The following is an 18,826-nucleotide window of genomic DNA, read 5'->3' as shown; positions in this document are numbered from 1 at the left end:
CACCTCTACTAAATAATGTTTATAAAAATAAAATCTCCTAAGGCCACAGATAACGCAGCATATAGGCACAGGGGCATCTTCCCAGAGTGTCTCAACCCCCTGCCAGGTTTCCAAAACACCCCATGTTGGGAATCGCTGAGTTCGGATAGATTTGTCCACTGTTGCTCAGGCTCATCCACACTGGCTGGAGTTACACCATGTTCTTGTTCTACAACGAAACCCCTAGAAATCTTCCTACTTCCCCCAGAGACAGGACATCCAATCAGTAGGCGCGGGCCTGCTCCACCCATCTCTATTATTTCTATCTAGTAAGCACCTTGTGCGCCCTGCCCAAACCCTCCACACCAAACAACTCCAAATTCACCGGCTTCTGACGTCACCACCGGCAAGAGTTGCCGGCTCCACCCCGCGTCGTGTTACCAAAACCGACGCGTCAACCAATCACTCGCGTCTCCGCCCACAGAACGTCTTCTTCAACGGTTGCTCGTAAGGGACAAACAGCGTTCGCAATAATCGCTTTAGCTCCCTACTGCCTCCATTTGGCCTGTTAGGCCGCACTCACTAGTGCGACCAGAGCTCCCTATTGTTCCTAAAGCAGTGCGCGCTCACTGAACTTTCCCGAAGTAAACAGCACAAGCATAAATAACAGTGTGACACAGGACATGTCTGCCATTAAAAGGGCTGGGAAGAGCTGACCCCGAACTGCCTAGCCCTCCCTCAGTCATAGTAGAAGGCGAGGCCGGTGGTGTGTAGTGTTAGGCCCGGAGCAGGAGTGAGGCAGAGCTGGCGAGCAGCCATCAGTGTATATTTCAATCACGGTATTCTTAGTATCCCCTCACAGCTCGCTCTTTGTTGGAGGAGTGTCAGTTCTCTGCTCCGTCCGCCTCCTCCTCCTCTCAGTGGCTGCACCATTCATCCAGCCCTCACAGACATCCAGGGATCTATAGACAGGCAGAACACAGGGTGTGTACACACCGTCTATAGAGCCATCTCATCCTCCCAGCGTACCCCGGGTACACATCATAGGCGGCTCCAGCACCAAGATGTCCAACCGAGCGCTGTGCAGAGAGGCGAGCCATGCTGGGAGCTGGTACACTGCCTCAGGTACGGGGCCTTGGGGCGAGCGAGTGGGGGAGGGGGGCAGAGGAATGGGATCTAGGTAGGGGGAGGAGGAGGGTGGAGTCATTTATTGTTGTGCTTTCAAAGTTGGGGAGCACTGTAGGCTGGGCCACTATATGGGGGTGCTGGGCAAATTCCACTGACTGGACATTGAAGGGTTATTCCTACTAAAATTTGTTCTTATGGTAACACATTCATGTGGAAAGTGCTGAATACTAGTCATTGACCTGGCATCAGGTTGGGAATCATGAGAGCCACACTGAACCTAAGTACTTACAGACTGATCAATGTCCAGCGCTGACAATGGAGAATACTCATCAGGACTACCAGACAATTGTATGACATCATCAACTTCACAACACAATTGTATGGTGACGTCATCAGCATTTCTGAACTGTTACGTGACGACATAAGGTTTACAAGGCACAATTATGTGACATCATGAGGATTAATAGACCAGTTAAGTGACACTCTGACTGGCCATATATCAAAAGATGTCTTACCAGCTGCAGGATCTTGGGACCCAGCTCTTCCATTCCCTATAAGAAAAGGGTATATAGCATCCCCATGAAATCCCCCCATGGTGGGACTATTAAAGGATTATCTTATTTTATAGGGTCTGTCTTGGGTTGTGTGTGGGCACAATCCAAGGCCTCCTTTGTTAGATGAGTAAAATCTATTGTTCTTTCTAAGCAGCCATTTCAGGGTAACCATAGTGAGAACAGGAATATATGGTGGTGAATTTGTCAGCTCCAATGATCGCTGTTATTGTGAGCGTTTCTAGATACATTTGTGGGAATCACATTATTAAGCCTTTTAAGTTTTGCGTTTGCATAACCATAAAACGTATACCACATATAAGCAAATGATCTTGCAAGCAAAGTAAAAAAAAATACGGAGTTTGTGACTTTTATATTTCCAAGAGATTAACCCCTGTAACTTACCCATACCTATTGAAAACGGCAGACAACACCTGCACAAAGGTTTTCTATAGGGGGATCCAGATTGTAAGACCGCAGGCATATCATATGTCGAGGTTCCTTTCATTAAAACAGACTAGGTATTGTCCCTGCCTAGGTAATGTGTGGTGGGACAACAAAGCACAATAAAGGAGCTTAAGTGTCATGCTCACGTTCTAGTCAACATGATGTGCCAAGGTTGGGGTGTACACTAGACCCTAGCTTTTCAGTCATGTCTTTAAGGGGTATATACAGTATACTGTTGCCATGTTGTACTTTTGATGGCTACTGCACATATATGGTCCTAATTTTGGGGTGTACTTGGCTTAGGGCTGAAGAGAAGTGCTACAAGGCACATCTCACATTAGGAATGATTTGATTCCCTGAATTCACGTACACCAGCAGGTTAGAAGTATTCACTGAATTAAAAAGATCTAAATCTTATATTTTATTAGATCACTATGAAGATGTTGCAAATAAAACCTGTAAATACAGTGTATGGGTGGTAAACACTGGCTGGTAAATCTTTTGTTTTGGCAGGTTGCATGAAAACCAGCAAGGGGCCTATGTGTGACTATGATGAATTGTACTAGAAAACACAAACAAATGCTGTATGAAGAATTGATGCTTTTATCCATGTGTTCATGTACTGGAACACAGCAGGAGCCTCGATGTGTACTCTTCAATAGTTGCCCCAGAATCCTAGAAATGTTCTACTCGCAGCTATTTTGACTGAACTTTCCATACACACCCAGGCACGGTTCAGTTGAGTTTGCCAGTTGCAGGGCTAAACCACTGTCAGACCTTTTTGACAGTGGCTTATCTTCCTTGAGACCAATGGGGTCTAATCGGTGCAGTTATTTCTGGTGTCTGATATGATAATTACTCTCTCTTCAGTCAGGTGGGTGGTGCTGAGCTCTCTAGCACAATCCAATCAGAGGACAGATTCACTCTCCTGTGTCTGCTCCTGCCTAAGACATTGACTTGACAGTACATTGCCTATTGCAATGTACTGTCAAGTCAATGTCTTAGGCAGGAGCAGACACAGGAGAGTGAATCTGTCCTCTGATTGGATTGTGCTAGAGAGCTCAGCACCACCCACCTGACTGAAGAGAGAGTAATTATCATATCAGACACCAGAAATAACTGCACCGATTAGACCCCATTGGTCTCAAGGAAGATAAGCCACTGTCAAAAAGGTCTGACAGTGGTTTAGCCCTGCAACTGGCAAACTAGCATGTTAGGCTCTAAACTGCACTGATTGCATGGGAATAGTGGGAGCTAAAGAAAAAATTTCAACTGTGCCATTGTACTGTAATGGCAGATGTTGGGTCTTTAAATGTGGCGAGTCATCATTTTATCGGCAGCACAAGGGTGCTGCCATTTTGGCTGAGATCGCCATCCTGAGCGTTAATCTGTTGCATAGACACCCGGGAACCTAGCAAAGGCTCTATGGCCTGTCTTCAATGCAATTTTATTACAGGCTGCTCTAGGCAATAGCACTATATAATGCATTAGCATTGTAGTGTATTGTATTAGTGATCAGATCAGTTAACGACCTCTAGGAGGTACAAAAATGTAAAAATAGAGTAAAACATAAACACATGAGGTATTACTGTGTCTGACAATGCCCGAACTACAATCTTCTAAAAATATTTTTCCCATATGGTGAACGCAAGAGCAGGAAAAAAAAAAAATCCAAACGGCCTTTTTTTTTTCTTTCACCATTTCACCTCCCAAAAAAATTTGAGACCTCGCATCTGCATTATTTTTTTTTTTGCTCTTTAACAGAATAAACAGCAGAATAACAAAATAATGGCAGTGCCAGGTCTACTGCATGATAGACCTCCTAACATAAAGTGCAGAAAAAATTGTTGCACTGTGGACAGGCCTTCAGCTCCCTGGAGGGCTGCTCCTGCCACTTGGACTCTTACTATCTCCTGCCCCAGCCACCCTGTACAGTGAGAATTGATCCTCTAACTGTTCTGACATCACCCATTCTTACCTGAGCTGAAAGAGCAGTACTCCACGTAGCTGAAGGCCTGTTCAAGGAAGGAGTTTTTATAGTTATTAAGACATTTACACTCATGTTTTGGATCCAAGTGAGTAGAAAAAAAAAATCCTCCAAACAAACATATAAGATGAACCATCAAAAGGGTTTTTTTTAGGCTCCATGCACATGGAAGAATACATAGCATAAAATCCGTTCTGTATACCAACCTGAACTTAGGCAGGAGTTGCAGGGAGTCCCTATACCGAGTTTGGGCCAGTAAACGCATCCTTTGTACAGACTACAGTGTCTAGTTCTAAATCCAATAATTTTCACTGGCCAATTTTGTAAGGATTTTATTGGCAGCAGCCACTTCCTTTACATCACAGACAAGACAGAATTACAATAAAAGGTACCACCCCTATAGTTATCACTGACCCATCAATACATCCACTACTGACAATAGATGAAGTTACAGCTGATTTCTACTTTCCCTGCACAGAGTATATCTAGAAAACCTTCCCTTAAATAAGTTTGCTGTTTGTAGCCATGAGAATACTGTAAAACATGTCACTAAATGCTGTTAATAGAGGAGAAGCTCAGCCAAGATGGCGGCCACCATAATCGTGTACAGAAAATCCAATTTAAAAAAACCTTTAGAAAACAATGTAATTTAATGGAATATCTATTTGATTATTTGGTTGTTATAATAATTAATAATAATAAAAAAATAATTGGTGACCCGTTCACTTTATAGAGGAACAGATGACCTCTATAACAAAAGCCATGGTTAGTGAGCTGTATTTGTAGTCCTGTTCCTCTCCCCTGTAGCTGTAGAATGTAGACAAATGACTGTAGCCGCTGGAGCTTGGGGACTCTTTTGTGTTTAATGCTGATCTTTAGCTCTCTGACATGATCTTGCATATTTTACTTTTTTGTTTGGCTAAAGTTGAAGCCTGAAGCTTTGTTAGCACAGCCCAGTGATCATTCTGTACAGGATTACACAGTCACACAGGTCCCCTCCCCTACAAGGAAGAGCACCAAGCAAATAAGAAATGGAGTCTCTCTATTGTGAAGCCTGAATATGATTTCTAGGAAATGCTGTAGTTTTAGATGTGCTGCCAAAATTTGGGGTTTCTTACAGAAAAACATTTTTACAAAAACTTGCATGTGGTTTATAACGGATACGCCACATGGTTTTTAAGTCTTGTTATTTTTAAGCTGCAGCTGCTCTGCACTTGTGTTTTATTTAGCTTTTATGTAGCATTTCCCACCTAAATATGTCATAAATGACAGACCTAATTGGTAAAGCTTGCACACACTAGAGCACATAACTAAAATGCCAGTACTAAGAGGTAACAATGTGGATGTGTACTGCAGGTGGAGTGAGAACACCTCTATGTACAAATTTAATCTAAAAAAAAAGTAGTCACCTACTATTGGCCCATAGATAGATTTTAACAAATATTCAAGTGAAAGCAAATACAGTATAATGCATTTTGAAGCTGCGAGGCACAGTGAAATACATTATATCCTGATCATGATGACTTTTTTATTTTTTATATTAAAACTCTCAATGATCAGCTGTTACTGACATGGGGCACTCCGGTATGCCACTGCAAGGGAAGTTTAATATTACATGTGACCATCCTTGTAAAACCTCAATGAGCCGGGAACACCAAGTTTCTTTTTACTCTTTAAAAGTTTTCACTTTAAAAAGTATACAGATAAGGGCTCTTATAACCAGGACCATCTTGTGATTGATGTCAGTGTTAATGTTATGAGGTCTTAATATAACTATTTATGTCTGAGGGGTTTGGTTCAATACTTTTAGACATTGATTTCTAATATTTGTGCTTTATCATCCAGTGATACATCAGTTCTGATTAATTTAATGGTGCTAAGGCTCCTATGCACATAAGAGAAGTGTCTTAGGCCTAGTTCACATCTGCGTTCGGGTCATTCTACATGTGGAGAGAAAAGTCCTGCAAGTCACACTTTTCTCTCCGCATTTTTTGTGCAGAAACCACAAGGACCCCATTATAGCCTATGGGGTCCATGGGTTTCCTAAGGTAAATGCTTTTTTATGTGGATTAGGTTTCCATTCGGGGGGTCCCCAAGTGGACTTCCAAATAGAAACCCATGCGCAGATGTGAACAGGCCTGTGTTAAATATCTTGTATTTGCCGGTGAGACTTGTATCCACTGTTAAATATCCGTACCTGGCCTTGAAATTGTGGGATAGACTTGTGTCACGTGTTGTCGGCCTTATCCATGATAGGAAGAAGTCAGCTTGTTATAAATCAGTGTAGAGGTTTATTAATATCTTGAAGGAAAACACAGGAACAGGGAAAATGTCCAAATAACACAAATATCAGTCAATTGTCAATAGCTTACATCTTCAGAGAAGTTAAATCATCTGGATATCTTGTAGTTACAGCTTGGTTCATGCTTGTCATCTGGTTGGTGGACTTGGGCTGGTTACGACGTCCATGGATGTCCCTCTGCCTGGACCACCCACCCTGGTGTTCCCAAAGACAGACCTCCTGGTCTTCCCCTGGTCTTCCCAAAGACAGACCCAGACATGTGTATTTCTTACTCATTTATATTCATGAGAGTGGGTGTTACCTTCCATCTTGTAGCTATGTAAGGAGATTTCTAAAATAGTGTACTCTAACCGCACCCATGTTCCAAGAATATAAGACTATGATGTCAGTAGAGTGTTAACCCCATGTCTGCTAGAGAATATTGTAAATATATAATATTTAACAGCCTGAGAGTCCATACCACAGGTTTCTGATAGCAGCTTCCCTTCTCTTATGCAAGCCCGGCCAAACCAAGCATGCATGAATATAGGATAGTCACCAGAAATAATAATCATCGGACAGCTGCTGGAAGTGTATAAGCATATTTGGATCTCCTACTCTATGGTTCCCAGCAACTGGACTTCTATCTTTAACTCTACTTAACTTCTAGTAGAACTTCTGAAATGTCACTATGGTATGTCAAAAGTCCGTTTTCTGATTTTCATTATGTTTTTATTCATGATGAAGTGTAGGAATGCAATTTTAACAGACTTTCAGTGGTATCATTCCAACAAAGCTTTTGTTCTGCAGCCTAATAACTCCTACGTGCCATCAGAAGCTAAAATGCTTGTGCAGCTCTTTGGAGACTAAGTGTGGGTGTTCAGTACTTTGAAAAAGTCAGGGACCACCCTTTAATTTATTATATTCCATTCATATCGCCATATTATGAGTACCTGTCAGTAACTATAAAATGCTAAATAACATGTATCATTTGATTGCCACTGCGTCTCTGAACAATTTGTCTTTTTTTTTTTTTTTTTTTTTTAATACATTTATTTATTCAAAAGATATGGCCACTGAAAATTAGGAAAAATATTTTCCAAGGGGGCAGGCGGTATCCTTTTTATTTTCTGAGGAAAAATCAAAGCTTACAGCCAACTTGGAAAATAAAGAGCTAATTTACATATGACCTACCAGTGCACCATATCTTTTAAACAGCTGTGTTCAGGGCCACAACAGCAGTCCAATAATACATGTCATTTAGCATTTTGGACTTAATGACAGGTCCTCTTTAAAGGGTGTGTTCAGTTTCAGACCAATATTGAAAGGCAAGTGTTATTTGTCTAATGAAAACCTCTTCAGTTTTCCAGTATACGTTCTGTATCAATTCCACATAGTTACTTCCAATCAATAAAAATCAGTTCCTGGTAGGCCATCAAAATTAAATTGGTGGGAGTCTAACACGTCGGGCACCCACTGATCACAGGTACCAAGGCATCATGGCTCATAGTATTGTTCAAATACCGTCAGCTGTGCTCCTCACTCGCTGCACAAACTGTAGCGGTGAGTACTGCAGTCTATGTGGTAGCATTGAAGGATATACACTCGCTGCTACAGTTTGTATGGCAAGTGAGAAGCACAGATCACAGTATGTGAACAATACCGTGAGATGTGGTGTCTTGGTAACAGTGGTTTGTGGGGGTCCCAGGTGTCGGACACCCACAGATTTAATATTAGCCATCAAGGATAGGCCATCAGTGTTAGAAACTGGATAAGCCCATAGGCCTCTGATGATTTTGAAATGAAATTAATGTTTTTGCTCCTAGAGGAATCGCTATTATATGTGAATTAATTCTCCTTTTAAAAAAGCAAAATTATACATTTTGGTTATGTTTAATTTTAGGTCCTCAACTAAGCGCCCAGTTGGAAGGTTGGCTGTCTCAAGCTCAGACTTCTAAAAGACCGGCTAGAGCCATTATTGCACCGTGAGTATTGCTATGACCATGTTGTTGTTGAAAGATTTATCACTTTAATTTTTATTTCTCATTTATATCATCTAGTAACCAATAAAGCTTTCTTTTCATATAATTGTACACTGTTATTATTTCTTATTATTAGGGTTTAAATGTAGTCTCATGAGAACCCAGCATATCAACCCAGACTCACAGATAGATGGGTTAGGGACACCTTAATCAAATGGTATTTTCTTTTTGTGAATCAGTGGTGCTGTTGACAAGATATCATTTTTGTCATTATGCAAATTAGCTCTTTGGAGCAGTGAGGGCATTGGCGCTTACCTCTTTCATGCAATGGCAAGGCCTGCATTGCTCTAAAAGATCTCATTTGTGTAAGGACATAAACAGCAATATCTCATCAGCCGCAGCAACAATTCCCAAGGGGAAAACGCAAGTTAGACCCCTTGCACACAACCATGGGCTAGGCCAATGTGCTATCTGTGTTTTTCCTGGATGGCACACTGACTCATTCATTTCTGTCGACCTACACACATGACCGTGTATTAAACGGATCACTGTGCGGTCTGACAGGCTGGGCCGCAAAACTCAGGGTAGGTCCTATTCCTGTCTGATTTTGCACTGTGCTTCCGCAACCCCTATCCTTTCAGTGAATGGGACCATGGAAGCACGGGCGGCACATGGATGACTTCTGTGTGCTGCCTATGAACTGGCTGTGCCATTCAACCACAGCGAGCAGCCCGCACACGATTGTGTGCGACAGGCCTAAGGGTTCATCTGAATAATACTATATGGGTTGTGTTGAATTACTGGTATCTGGAGACAGACTGCTTTTAAGCAGAAGTAGAAAAAAAACTTTAAGTTCTAGCTCATCATTCTTGTAATCGCATAATAATGCAATCCTAGATTTGTTTCAAATCTGTTGATTTTCCTAGACTTGTATATGTGACAGCCTGTGCAAATTATTGATGTTCAATCTCTCTTCTAGTCATGCTGGATACACCTACTGTGGATCCTGTGCTGCCCATGCATATAAGCAAGTAGACCCTTCTATAACGTAAGTGCTCCTGAAACCATGAAAGCCTACGTGCATGTTGCCTTTTCTGTACTTGATTCAATACAAAGTTTCCTCTCTAGTAGCTCTAAGAAATTCTTCTTGAGAGAGAATGACACATCCACTAGCCAGGCTGACCACTGGAAAAAGTAATCACTTGGACTCTACAATTCTACATGCTGTGGAGCCCAATAAAACTCTATTCCTTCCTTTTCTAATAGTTTGTTAATAGGGTTTTTATTTTAAGAGATGCTGAAAGTAAGATTGTCAGCAGTTTTAACTCCTTAAAATTCCGACAGTTTTGTATAGAGGACAAGAGAGCAGTGTAAACATACCTGTACCATACACATGTGATGATTCATTTTTTACTTGGAATTTTGTAACAAATAAAAAGGAAGATTTTATATTATAACCTCGGCTGTGCTGGATGTCCTTTTTACACATGTAAACATACCTTGGACAGTAATCATGCAGGCGGCATGACCAAGGACGTCCAAGTTTTATTTTGTTTTTAAACTGTAGTTTTTATTGAAGAAATTTTATTTATGCAAAACAAGAGACTATACAAATGCAACAAACAGGGCAAGGATAGATGCCAATAAGCCACCAATGATAATGGTGGGGGGGGAAGAGATATACATTAGACGAAGGAAAGAGCAGGGAGGGAAGGGGGGGGGTTGAGATATTGTGGTCAGAAGAGATTGAGAATACAATATGAGTCTCAAGGGACCAAAATAGATTGGAAAGTATCCACAGCATTATTAAGACTTGAAGTCAAGTACTCAAGGCTATGAACATCTTTCATTCGGGCCAGCCACTTGGAGCTACATTCCTCCAATTCTTGGCAATGAGGGGGCTTCACTGCTGTGCTGAGCTACAGAAAGATCTTGGATGTCTTCTTACCCAGGTGTCTAGGAGGGAGATTCAGGAGGTACATAAGCGGGTCCAGAGGGACTCTTTGAAGGAAGAGTGCGTCTGTTATTGTCCAAACCTCCCTCCAGAAACTGAGGATCAGGGGCATTCCCAAAAAGTATAGTGCAAAGTGCCCGTCAAACCATGACAGCACCAGCACTCTGATGAGATGCTCGAGTTTAGGGTATGTAGGAGAGCTGGGGTGTGATACCAATGCATTGTCAATTTGTAGTTCATTTCATTAAAAGTCACCGGAGGATTTCATAGCACAGGAACACACAATCTGCCACTGCCCTAGAGAGATGGGTTTACTCACGGCCTCCTCCCATTTGGACATATATCTATGATTAGGGGTTGACTCTCCCTCAGGAGAGGAGAGAAGGTGATAGATAGATAGATAGATAGATAGATAGATAGATAGATAGATAGATAGATAGATAGATAAAATAAGGAGAAGTCCTGCTCTGCAAATCTTCTCAAATGTAATGGAGAGGGAAACAACCAGAGATCCATGGAGTAAGCGAACAAAGTGGACCACTTGCTGATAATGGAGCCATTCTGTGGTAGGGAGACCCACGACAGAGGTGAAGTAATCAAAAGACATGAGCTTCAATATTGCTAGATCTACTATATCTTCTAGTCGAAATAGGCCCGCCTTAGACCACACAACAACCATAGCAGACCTGCCTAAATGCCAAGGGAAACTTGGACTGACAGGTACCAAATAGCCCTGGTGAAACAAATGGGGCTAAGCAAGGGAAGAAAGAGAGCTGTAGGAGGAGGAACCAACCCACAGCAATGCTTTTGGCTTTCACCTATGCATCACAAGTTTTTCTATTTCCACCTATTTAGCATAGGCAGGCAAGACGCCCAATAATAGTGCAAAAGATGTCGGACAACCAAACCCATATGAATTCAAAGAGCCTTTTGTAAGTTGTGGAGGTCTGTTCGAGGGACAGCTATTGAGTGTCTCGAAGAAATATATAAACTTTGGGAAGGTCATCTTCACCGCAGTTATTATCCCAAGCAGTGAGATAGGTAGGGATTGCCATTTGTCCAAAAGAGCCCTTCACAGAATAATGCTGGATTATTACTACTCAGGTGGGTGAGATGAGAAAACTCCAGAAGGAATGTTTGTTCTCAGCAGACAACTTTCGTCTGCTGAGCATTTTGGTAAATGCTCAGTATTGGGCTGGATTTTTAGGAATGACAGATGTTCCGGCAGCGACTCAGCTGTTGAGAGTCCCCTGATCAAGGAGGCTTAAGAAGCCAGCTCCAGCAGCAGAGCTTGGCTGGAGTGTCAAACAGAAAGATCGTTTGTTTTTTTTGGAGCTGTGTCCTGAATTATTCAACTGGCTTTTGATTTCTGCTATTATAGGTGAGGTAACCTATTCTATGTTCAGTTAGAGCCTAGCCGGGCTCTAACTCTACTATTGTTTTGGACTAAGGAAACTGGACTTGTGTGTCTGCCACCCCACCTAGCAACCCCAGACCCTGACAATATATATATATATATATATATATATTTATACATATGGGCAGCATTTCTCTGTGCTCATTGCAGTGAGTGTACAGTGCTGCTATTTTGGGGGCACAGTGTGAAATACAGATAAAATGTTCCTAACTGCTTGTAGTCTTGTTGTGCTGCTCTGTCTCATTCAGGCTAGCATCACTGTATCAGCAACTGAAGCAGGAAACGTGAAGGTTAGGAATGTGATGTTTCAGCAGAGTGTACTTCTGTACTGCAAATTTATTTTCAGAAACTTTTGTATTACGTTTGCACCAAACTGTAGTAGTTAAATGCTCTATGGTTCATGTAAGGAGTAGGTATATATTTTGAAGGATAACTAAACTTTTTAAACACTATAGATTTTTCTGGCCACATTTGTGACATCAAAGGGGTTATAAAAGTTTTATTTTTGCTAATATCCACTTTCTTTTCCTGTATATTACTAGCTGGAATCTGTACAATGCTTCTCCTAGTGTTTAGGTGGATATCCTTCTGTATAATACAGGAAGCTGATACCGATATCTAAGGCATTTTATAACTATTTTTTGTAAAATGAAAGATGAGCAAAACCAATATTTTAATCCTGCTGGGGCTTGACGAATAATTGAAAACATAACTGAAACAACATCATTCATGAGAACCGACATACCGTATTTTTCGGACTATAGACGCACTTTTTTTCCCAAAAATTTTGGGGGAAAAGAAGGGCGCGTGTTATAGTCCGAATGTGACCCAGCATCCACTGTAATAGAAAGGTGGATGCCAGGGAGGGTTAGACCCCCAGCACAGGTGCGATGCTGCTATTCCGCTCCTCCCCCCCCCCCCCCCCCCCGGAATAGCAGCATCGCTCCTGCCACTGCTGGCTACTTCAGGAGCGTAGCGATGTCGCAGGCCTCGGCACCTGTGCCGGCGTCTAACCCTCCCCGCCATCCGCCTTTCTATTACAGCGGATGCCGGGTCTGTATTGGCGGCTCCTTCCCCCCAAAGTTTAAACTTTTTTTTTTTTTCCCCCTATTTTCCTCCTCTAAATCCTAGGTGCGTCTAATTTTGTTCACATTATTTCAGTTCGGTTATTGCAATGTTATGTTTGATCACTTCACACCCCAGAGTATCAAAGTGAAGTGATCAAACATAAACAGTGTTATTCATTTGTCCTGGGCTCCTTCGTGACTGCCCTCTAAGTTTGGTGCTTCTGCCGTTCGTTAGGGACCACTGAGGCCCAATTACAGGCCTCGTGGTGTGAAGAGACCCCAGAGTATACTAGCAGTTTCGGTTCAGCTGTTTCCAGTTTGAATGAAATAACCACATGAACCTCTTGAGACAAGTCCCCCCAACACCTATTCATATTTTTAAAAGGGTGTGTTGTAAAAGAGGCGTGAACTAAATAATCGCCATTAACCATAGTCTAGGTAATACGCCCAATTCATTTTGATATTGGTCATTATCGCACAGCAATAAGTGCTATCTGGATTATGTCTGGAGATATCGCCATATAAATATGCCAATCCTGAATGTGTTTTCAACAAGTGACAAGTCTAGAAATAATACAGAAAACTACAGTACTGGTGTCATGTGATAGCTGAGAATCTCATCTTTGATATAAGACCAGAATCACTGTTTTAGGTGTTAAAATGCCCAAACATGTCTGGAGGGATTCTCCTTAGCTTTTTGAATTTATACAAAAGCCCATCCATCTGTACTCCAGTGAGGAGATTTGTACAGATTTCACCTAGCAATAGAGAAACTGGGAGAGAAAGTGGAAGTTGGCACACGATTAATTAAAAAACTGCTTCAGTACTCAAGGTTTTCCTAGAAAATCTTTGATTCATTTAAATACACCTATTCAAGCGCAATTGGAGTTTAACTGTTAGTTTAACAGTCAGTTTGTTAGTTAAAGGGGTAGGTCTGCAATAGCATTTCTAAAGCCTATGCAAGGATGTGATTAGGTAAAAATGAATTTTTCTAGTGATAGAGCCCTTTTTAAGAGGACCTTTCATGGTTCGGGGCACAGGCAGTTCTATATACTGCTGGAAAGCCGACAGTGTGCTGAATTCAGCGCACTGTCCACTTTCCCTATCTGCATCCGGGTGAAGAACTAGTGGTCCCAGTACTATAGCTCTTTACAGTCAGAAGGGCGTTTCTGACACTCTGTCAGGACCGTCCTTCTGTACAAGCAGCGCCAATAGCGCTGTACTGTGTGAGCGGGGAGGAACGCCCCCCTCCCTCTGCTCACAGTACTCGTCCATAGACGAGTATTATCAGGAGGGGAGGGGGCATTCCTCCCCAGTCTCAGAGCACAGCGCTATTTGAGTTGCTTGTACAGAAGGACGGTCCTGACAGAGTGTCAGAAACGCCCTATTGACTGTGAAGAGCTACGGTACCGGGACTGCTAGCTCTTCACCCGGGGCACAGATCGGGAAAGCGGACAGTGCGCTGAATTCAGCGCACGGTCGGCTTTCCAGCAGTATATAGAACTGCCTGTGCCCAAAACCATGAAAGGTCCTCTTTAAATGCCTATGGATAGTTGCAGTACCCCAGAAGCACCACTGGTTGTCAGCATTCCCCAATACATGGCTTGATTGCTAAATCCTCATATCGTTTCTCCTGCTCCTATGTGGAACCTATTTTGCATTCTGCTGAACAAAGTAACCTTGATAATTCTAAATATTTGTGTGTATGTATATAATGTATATTTTTTAAATTTAAGTGTAAGGTAAGTTTTAACAATTATTACAGTTTACATATCATATAACATTGCTTACTCTCAACTTTTTATAATAGTTCTTTTTTCTATTGTGTGCTGCATATTTCTAGAGAAATAATATTCTATAATTCTTTGACGGATTGGGTTGGCACATCCAAGTGATATGTCCTACATATTTAAAGTCTACTAGAGAAAATGCACAGTGTTACACAGTTATAAAGTGTGGGTGCAAGGGTTCCCACCGAAGTGAGGAAGATCACCTGGCAGCTGCTGCCCTTATTCTAGAGTTATGACTGAAAATTTCAATGCATGCTGAAAAAGCATACCATATATACTTGAGTATAAGCCGAGTTTTTCAGCTGTTTTTGTGCTGAAAAAGTGTGCCTACAGTCCGGGGCATTATCATACAGGCCCAAAGCCTTATGGTAGCAGTAGTAGCCTTTTGCAATACAGGCCCAAAGCCTGTGCTAGCAGTAACAGGCTATTACTACTATCACAGGCTTTGGGCCTATATGGTAGTATCCCAGACCACGTGACGTCTGGGATATTACCAGATAGGCCTGAAGCCGGCTAGGATTAACATGAGCACAAACAGAATGTCATGCATTTCCAACACACACACCCGGCTTATACTCACGTCAATAAGTTTTCCCCGTTCTTTTTGTGGTAAAATTATATTCGGCTTATATTCGGGTCGACTTATACTTGAGTATATACGATAAGATGTAATGGGAGTGAGCTCCAATGAAGGCTGAACAACCGTAGACAAGTGTATACAGATCATGTGAATGCTGTCTTCTGATGACGGCAGAGAACAATAGTGAGCAAGTGCTGCAAGCCTCTAATAATAGTGTATATCAGTGAGGCTATTAAGAATGAAGGAACCTTCAAGCTTCTGTGGGCTAATACAGGTCATGTGAATGCTCTCCTATGACAATGGCTGATAACTAGAAGCAGTAGTAGTGAGGGAGCACTGCAATTCTATGATAAAAAGGATGAAGGACCTGTGAACTTCTACTGACTAATATTGGCGATGTAATATGATATGGAGAAAGGCTCTTGATGTAGAAGTTGCTGGTTGTATATTTGCTTTTGTGAATGTCAAGATCAGTAGGTCCCAGAGAGATGAAACCCAGTCTAAAATTTTCAGAAGTGCCTGATACATTATGCAAATGCAAAACTTGATGAATATTGGCTGTGCTTAAAGGGATTCTATCATTAGAATCCCATATTTTACTACTAACACGTAGGAATAGCCTTAAAGGGATTCTCTCATTAAAATCCTTTTTTTTTTCTCGATCACACGTAGGAATAGCCTTAAGATAGGCTATACTTCTCCTACCTTTTAAATGTCTTCTCCGTGCCGCCGTTCCGTAGAAATCCCAGTTTTCCTTCTGTATGCAAATGAGTTCTCTCGCAGCACTGGGGGCGGTCCCCAGCGCTCAAACAGCACTGGGGGGGGGTCCACAGTGCTGCGAGAGAAATCTCCAGACATCTAAAGGTAGGAATAGCCTTAAGAAAGGCTAGTCTCCTATTTTTTAGTAGTAAAGGATTCTAAAGAATTCCTTTAAAGGATAGACAGCAGAAATGAACTTAATATATATATATATATATATATATATATATATATATATATATATATATATAATTATTAGTACGAACACCTGAACTGTGATTTTTGTTACTTTATGCATCTAGTGCTAATGTGAACTTGATAATTGATAATGGTAGAATCAGTGTGATAAGTAAACTTGCGATGGAATTGTGTATGTGATATTTGAATGTAAATTTAGGCAACACTGAACTAAGAGCCTGTAGTCAATGCATCTTGAGATTTTTCAGGTTGTTGTCTAATTATGTCTATAGATATCTATGAAAATTTTTACTGTTTAGCCTTATTAAGGCCCGGTTCACATCGGCGTTCTGGCCATTCCGTTCCCCTATCCACATAAAATATGCGGAGAGAGTAGTTCTGCAAGCAGCACTTTTCTCTCCGCATTTTTTGTGTGGAAACCACTCTGACCCCATTATAGTCTATGGCCGTGGAGGTGAACCTATGGCACGCGTGCCAGAGGTGGCACTCAGCGCACTCTGTGGGCACTCATCTGTGAAACAGATAGTACTGTGTGGGGGCCACTGTGGAGAAGATTGTACTGTGTGGGGACCACTGTGGAGCATGCTGTACTGTGTGGGGTCCCTTCACTAATTTATGTCACACAGTATCTGTTTTATAGCAGACATGATATTAGTACAGGATGTAAGAACATTGCACGGTCACTATAAAACAGACCCTCTGCGATATAATTAGTGAACATTAATTGTTTAAAATTATGCCAAATGCAAACTATAACCTTTCAGTACAAAGTTGTTTAGTATCATTGAAAACTCTGTAAAGCCCCATTCACACAACCGTATTTTGTGGGTCTGTAACTGTCTGCAATTGTGGATCTGCAGAGTACTAAGGTTGAATTGTCGTGTTGGCACTTTGTGATAAATTATTGGGTTTTGGGTTGTAGTTTGGACACTCTGTCTCTAAAAGGTTCGCCATCACTGGTCTTTGGGGTCCACAGGTTTCCTTAGGTAACCACTTTTTATGCTGATGTGTTTCCGTTTAGGGTCCCCAAGCGGACTCCCCGAATGCAGATGTGAACTGGGCCTGACTCTTAAGTCATTAAAGCTTAAATTGTATAGTAATAGTGTCACTTCTTACTCTATTAGCATATAGGCTACCAAATTGATTATTTTTTTTGCAAAAATAGGCGAAGAGTTTTCATTCTCGGTCCTTCTCACCATGTGGCCCTTTCAAGATGTGCTCTTTCCACTGTGGATATATATAGAACACCTCTATATGACCTCCATATTGATCAGAAAGGTATGTCCGGAAAATTGAGGCTGTCAAGTAAAAGTACTACACGTGGACAATTTTTTTTTTTGCATTCATTTTTTTTTATATAAATATATATAATGATTTGGTTCCTGATAAGTTATAGAAACATACACACACTATATTAGTTATAAATGGGTTTTTTGCTCTTGTTGTGTGGTGGGGTTGGGGTTTGTTTTTTTTGTTTTTTTTCCCTAAACAGTTTATCTCTCTGCTTGGTTGATACTGTGAAAATAAGATTTTTCAAGTTTGATACATATTTTTAGTTTATGGAGAACTGTGGAAGACTGGTATGTTCGAGCGGATGTCTCTGCAAACAGATGAAGATGAGCACAGCATTGAAATGCATCTACCTTACACTGCTAAAACAATGGAAAGGTATGATCTAATAAGGCTTAATTTTTTGTAATGTGCCAATAACAGTTCTCTTTAAATGGTCACTAACTTTACTGCTAACTGCTTTAACTTTGCATTTGATTTGCCCCCACATTCTTTATGGGACTGTTGGAGAAAGCTGCGAAATTTACTTAGCTATCTCCTTCAGTAGCAGAGGGACTGAATGGCACATCACCACACATGCTTGACTCTGCCTGTAATTCAAATAGGGTACACTACAATACTGGTTGTATGCAATTTTGCTATGCTCACATCTGAGCTGGACTCTGCCAACAATTGGCAGAGAGAAAAGTCCTGCACGTTTTTATACTGAAACTGGCGGACACCATTATAGTCTATGGCAGGGGTGGGCAATTAATTTTCCCATGGGCCCACATGCAAAATTGTAACGGTTCTAGAGGGCCATGCGCACTGTGGCAAATTTAGCTCCACCCACTTCTACGCTAACTCCGCCTATTCTCAATCATCTTTCCATGTGCCCCCACAAAGTATAATCCTCCCACAGTCACCCGTACATTATACACCGCCACATTATAACGTTTCCCTCCAAATGTCCCACAGTATTAAGTCCCTCTCCTGGTGCCCCAGTATAAAGTAGCAGAAACTAGAGGGACATTAAACTGGGGCAGCTGGAGGGGGATATTAAACAGTGGGGATAGTTGGAGGGGGACATTAACCTGGGGGCACTAGAGGCAGATTTTTCCCCCTCCAGCTACCCCCCATGGTTTAATATCCTCCTCCACTGCCCCAGTTTAATGTCACCCTCCATCTGCCCTCTAGTTTAATGTCCCCCTTCCATGTGCATTCAGTTTAACTGCCCCCCTACATATGCCCCTAGTTCCCCCCTCTTGCTCACACATGCTGTCTCTTCTCTCTTCTTTATCATCCAGCAGCCTCCATGTCGGCAGCTTGCAGAAAGCACACAGTCACGTGTGGCTCCGCCCACTAACAAGTCATAGCCTACCCTGGTGATAGGCTGTGATGACGTCATCACAGGTCCTTGAACAAACTTCCAGAAGC

The 18,826-nt window shown here is 41.8% G+C and overlaps 1 protein-coding gene across 1 annotated transcript in view; it reads left to right on the top strand.

The window, feature by feature from the left end:
* Positions 1-516: 516 nt before the first annotated feature.
* MEMO1 (mediator of cell motility 1) overlaps positions 517-18,826 on the top strand; it is a 35,743-nt gene continuing 17,433 nt past the window's right edge. The window contains exons 1-5 of the mRNA XM_075267721.1: positions 517-1,104; positions 8,277-8,358; positions 9,335-9,403; positions 17,286-17,398; positions 17,677-17,788. Of these exons, the coding sequence (XP_075123822.1) occupies positions 1,044-1,104; positions 8,277-8,358; positions 9,335-9,403; positions 17,286-17,398; positions 17,677-17,788 (437 nt within the window). The 5' untranslated portion in view covers positions 517-1,043. The remainder of the gene's footprint in view (positions 1,105-8,276; positions 8,359-9,334; positions 9,404-17,285; positions 17,399-17,676; positions 17,789-18,826) is intronic.

This window comes from Leptodactylus fuscus, chromosome 3 (genome assembly GCF_031893055.1).
Source record: "Leptodactylus fuscus isolate aLepFus1 chromosome 3, aLepFus1.hap2, whole genome shotgun sequence".
Lineage (NCBI taxonomy): Eukaryota > Metazoa > Chordata > Amphibia > Anura > Leptodactylidae > Leptodactylus > Leptodactylus fuscus.
Note: the sequence above shows the minus strand (reverse complement) of the source record. Positions and strands in the feature narration are given on the sequence as shown.